Source organism: Penaeus japonicus, unplaced genomic scaffold (genome assembly GCF_977035675.1).
Source record: "Penaeus japonicus unplaced genomic scaffold, GWHDUDI00000001_assembly GWHDUDI00000012, whole genome shotgun sequence".
In the NCBI taxonomy this organism is placed as follows: Eukaryota; Metazoa; Arthropoda; class Malacostraca; order Decapoda; family Penaeidae; genus Penaeus; species Penaeus japonicus.
The window spans coordinates 12,742,368-12,747,367 of record NW_028234414.1 but is presented as its reverse complement, the minus strand read 5'-3'; the positions used below and the strand labels follow the sequence as shown (position 1 = coordinate 12,747,367).

Here is a 5,000-nt window from a genome sequence, read left to right as displayed (position 1 = left end):
TGCTGATGATCCCATGTCAATTTTCTTTTGGCTTTTTCTCCGTAATTACTGAGAAGTAAAAAAAGTGAAAAAGATTGACAGTTGTTAACAGTTGAGTGAGCGGGCAGCCTAGACTCGCGGCTTGTGCGTCCAAGAATCTCGAGGCGTTAGGCTTATGCATTCGAAAACCCCGGTATTGCGACCGTACAAAGCCGGAACAGCCCCGGCGTGAATGGGTTAAAGGCCCTCCTCTCCTTCAGGCAATCAAACAGTTGTGTCCACCCTCCTTTTCTTCTTTTTTGTGAATGAAACGTATTGAGTATGAAATAGTAATTCTGGTGCTATATGGCATATTTCATTCCTCCAAAGATATCCATAGAAGCAGAAATAGAAAAAAACTAACATACCCTATTTGCCGAAGAAAGCTTTGGCCTGGGGACAGTGGGACGAGAGAATTCTACAATCACCATGGCGGCATCTTTAATTCTTCGTTGTGTACTGGTTGATAATAAAGGCCATTTGCGGCACACAGCTACACGGTTTGCGTTGTGTATCATGAACTTCTCAACTTGGTTCAACAAGTTTTCTAAAAAGTTCAGGAAGCTCTGGAAGCATATAAATTCAGAAATAATCAATATAGGTGTATCTAACCCCTATAATGAATACAAATGTGACTAAGCTAAATATAAAATAAATATAAAAATGTGTAAGAATCATATCAAGTAAACAGATATGTAGGGCCATTGTGAACAATATACAAGATGTTACTATGTGGCTAAAAATGACAGGCTAAATGAGCAATAAACATATTTAATCATATCAAAGCATCACTTGCTTATTGAAATCTTCAGCCACTCCAAAAAATGTAACTTAAAAATCAATTAATAACAATAGCTCTTACCTCTGAAACATCACCAAGTCCATCTTCTTCATTTTGTTCAAGTAATTTAGCAAGCTGCAGATGAGAGAGAACAGCTTGGTCTGGTCTCACTAGCTCACATGCTACACGCATCGTTTCTTCCAAACTGTCAATGTTCCATCCACTATCCTTTCCTAAGGCCAAGAACCTATCAAATATTTGAAAAAGGCTTGAAGTATGGTTCTTAATTTATGTTTGTACTATATATATTTTCATAACATCAGCTTCTGGTATTTCATACAATGAGAAAATACAGTACTTTATAATTACAAAGACAAGGATGCTTGATAATTATTACAGTCCAAAGTTTTTTTTTCAATAAATTGATTTTAGTGTATTCACATTTCTGGAAGAAGGAGGAAGAAGAAGAAAAGAAAAATTGTATATTCTAACATCTGCCCAAATAACCAGATCTCACTGACAGCAATCATGTTCATTTCAACCAACCTGTCTGAGGACAATATTCCACTAAGGTTAGCAGCAATGAAGCTTGTGGCTGACTCCAGCAACTGGGCAGCTGCATCAAATACTGGCTGTGACCATCTTACCATGGGCAGAGATGAAAGCACTCTCTCACATCCTAAGGCAGTGTCTATCACATTACCTACACTCTGTAAAGGGAATAAAAGGAATAATGCATCATAATGTAAATCAGCAACCACATAACCCAATGTTCAACAATCTCCAGTGCAAGGTGATGCAAAAGAAAAAAATCCATTTTCTTACCATGTCATCTAATATCTGTTTAAGGCATCTATCCTGCACCTCTGGAGGTAAAGCAGCAAAATTTCGTGTTGGCAGCACAACAACAAAATGCTTGGCGACCCATCGCAAGCAACGATGGTATAGCTCATCAAGGCAGTATGCACCAGCTATGGGCAGAACGTCTAAGACTCCTTCTAGACATCCTGAGCAAGGCTGCATAAAACCAAAATCAAACACTTTAGTTTATATATATAAAATGTATCTATCTATCTATATAAATAATATACACACACACACACACACACACACAGACACAGACACAGACACAGACACAGACACAGACACAGACACAGACACACACACACACACACACACACACACATACATATATATGTATATATTTTTATATGTATATATGTATATATATACACATTCATATATATATATATATATATATATATACAATATGGACCTACTATTTTATCACAGTGATAAAAAATAAATTGCAGGAAAAATTTTCATGAGTCAAATATATAATCAATATCATATAAATTTCCATACATGTCAATCCTTACATCTTACGACACTCAAACTTTAGTAACCCATTCCACAAACATGGCTAGAAATCTTAAAATTGAAAATCCAATATCTATACGGCCAAGTTACCTTGTGGAAGTAGTGACACATCTTGGCTTTCAGATGCAGAGAGATGACATCCTTCAGGCCATCGAGAGCTAACATATCAGCAAGAGCTGCCAGTTCTCCCACTCTCACTCCTTCTGGTACTGTGCTACTGCCACTATAAATGTGCTTGAGGGCTACTGTCACACAGTCAGGTGAAAACCTGCAAATTACAAATTTTCAATAGAATGTGATGCTATGGATTGATAATTTCCACTTATGATATACCAGTAAAGTATTTTATTATGCTTTCTAGCATTTCCGCATGACATTATACCTATAAGTCTAAGGAGAATTCTGATGCATGCATAATGTCTTATAACTGCATACTGGTCTGAATATAAGTGAATTTTTAGACATAATATAGCAAAATTACATTTTTTGAAACAGACAAAGTGTATCTTACCCTTGTAGTTTTATCACATTTCCTGCACTCTCCACCCAGTGTCCTGAGAGCATGGCAGCAAAGTAGACACAACGGGAAGCCAAAATACATTTGTGGGCTCGGATACGTTTCTCACCAATCTGGAATTTTTTTGCAATTAGTGTTTCATTAGAGGAGAGCAACAACAACAATAACAAAGATAACACAAAAACCTTATAACTTATGCATTATACAGAAATAGTCATATACTATTACATATCTATAGGTAATTTCAGTAACTGCAGTTTAGATAAAACATTTTTCTTATGGATGCAATGGCAATAATAGAAATTAGGAAAATAATGGTTCTATGTTTTCTATAAAGCAACAGTTTCTATTTATGTACAAAAAATCTTCGTAAAGACAACAAATTAAACATTTCACCAAGTTACCTGTATTGTTACATCGGTGTTGATCTCATTCTCAAACATGCGTAGCAAATCTTCTCCTAACCTTGAATGAGGATCTGACCCAGGCTGGTCTGAAGGTTCTGCAGATATATATATTTATATCAATCTTCAGTGCTTTTTTTTTTTTTTTTTTTTTTTTTGTACACTTTAAGATATTCATATGGCCTAACTTTATATCTCTGACATACTGAATTAATTAAGACAAAGGATACTTGAATGAGAAAAAATGGATCACGAAATATGTCATGAACAGTTTATATGTTTGATTTTTTTTATGTTTGTGTGCAGAAGTTATATTTAAAGCTTAGATAGATATATCATAGACCTAGCATGAAAAATCTGATTCTGATTAAATATTCACCATTTGAGCGCTCAATGCTACTGAGGAGACTGCTCACATCCGACACCTCAGAGGCACCATCCGTCTCTTGAGGGAGGCTTGTGGACATCACATCGCTGAACGATATGCTCTGAGAGGGCCCAAGCTCTGAGATGGATATATCTCTACTTGTGGCCATGTCGTTAGTCTCAGATGGTTCATCTTTGGTGTGTGAACTGTCTCTCTGAGAACCTGTGTTTCTCTTGTGTGGGGAAGGCTTTGCTTTGCTGGTTTTGGCTGATGCTTGGGATTTCAATGTACGAATTGGTCTTGGGATGCCAGATACAAACACATTTTCCTTCCCACTAGAGGATTCGTTAATTTTGTCATTTAGGCTGACATTTTTTCTTGCTGGAGGCTGGGCTATGAATTCATCTCGGTCTATCACTGATTTTGTCATTAACTTGCTTGGGCTGTCTTGGCTTGAGAATACAAGCGAGTCACTTGGAGCTGATCTTGACATGGGATTGGGTGCTTCACTTTTCTTTTTAACTGGTGGCACTGGTCTCTTCCTGGGCTTGGGCGAACCTGTCTTTGCTGGGGAATCAGCTTCAATAAATACAAAAAATCCCTTCTTTTCTTTGCTGGTATTTCCATCACCTGCACTCCCAGCACCACCATCAGAGGTTTCTTTTGCATCCTCTGTTTTCACTTCTGATTGTTTGTGTTTATCTTCTGCAGCTGCTCCTAATACCGGAGGCAGAGAAGCAAATTCAGATTCTGCATGAGAGTCCACAGATTTAGAGAGCACTGTGCTGTCACTCTCTGATTTCCTCTTTCTTCTGATTTTGGGAGAGGGAGTGTCAGCCTCTATGTACATGTAGACTGATGATGAAGGAGCCTTAGCTTTGCCTCCCTCTTTCTTCTCTGTTTCTTTGGGATTTTCTTTTGCTGGTGAAGGTATCTCATTTAGGTCAATGAACATTGGGAAAATACTCTGTGGTTGTTTTTCCTCCTCCTCTTCTCCTTTTGCTTCTTTTTTTGACACATCTTTACACTTGACTAATTCCTCTTCATCCTGTGGGCCAATAAATCCAAAGACAAGAGGAATAGCATCCACATCCTTGACAGCACCCATACTCACTTGTCTTTCACTCTTGGGAATAGGTTTCATCTCCTTGGCCTCCTTTTCCCTCTTGAGCGTGGAGCCCCCTGACACAATGGGCTTGTTTTCCCCTAGTCTACTTAGCCTTGGACTTCCTGTTGCCAGGCCCAGAGAGCTCGACTGGTGGTCATCTACTCTTGTTTCCTTGGCTTCACCTTTATCTTCACTCTTTGCCTCACTCTGATTGGAATCACTACTTCTGCTTTCATTTTCTCTATCATCTTGCTCTTTCTCCTCAGTATCCATCTCCTCTTTCTTCATATGGGAAATGCCACCATCTACTGATTTTCTTAACTGTCTCTCCTGTGAAACTTTGGCTCTGTATAAGGCTTCTGCATCTCTCTTTGCTGCAAAATCAACACTGAGAGAATCAGGTGACGGTGAACGAGATCCTGGTT

General features: G+C 38.2%; 1 protein-coding gene across 1 annotated transcript in view; it reads right to left on the bottom strand.

Annotated features, from left to right (window-relative positions):
• The window catches only part of LOC122262751 (uncharacterized), a 21,221-nt gene that overhangs the window by 10,247 nt on the left and 5,974 nt on the right, over positions 1–5,000 (bottom strand). Inside the window, exons 5-12 of the mRNA XM_086542131.1 lie at positions 3,480–5,000; positions 3,101–3,198; positions 2,691–2,809; positions 2,270–2,447; positions 1,625–1,816; positions 1,346–1,509; positions 881–1,046; positions 387–584 (exon numbers count right to left, since the gene is read on the bottom strand). The exon at positions 3,480–5,000 is cut by the window's right edge and continues 1,979 nt beyond it. Coding sequence (XP_086398257.1) covers positions 387–584; positions 881–1,046; positions 1,346–1,509; positions 1,625–1,816; positions 2,270–2,447; positions 2,691–2,809; positions 3,101–3,198; positions 3,480–5,000 — 2,636 coding nt within the window. The remainder of the gene's footprint in view (positions 1–386; positions 585–880; positions 1,047–1,345; positions 1,510–1,624; positions 1,817–2,269; positions 2,448–2,690; positions 2,810–3,100; positions 3,199–3,479) is intronic.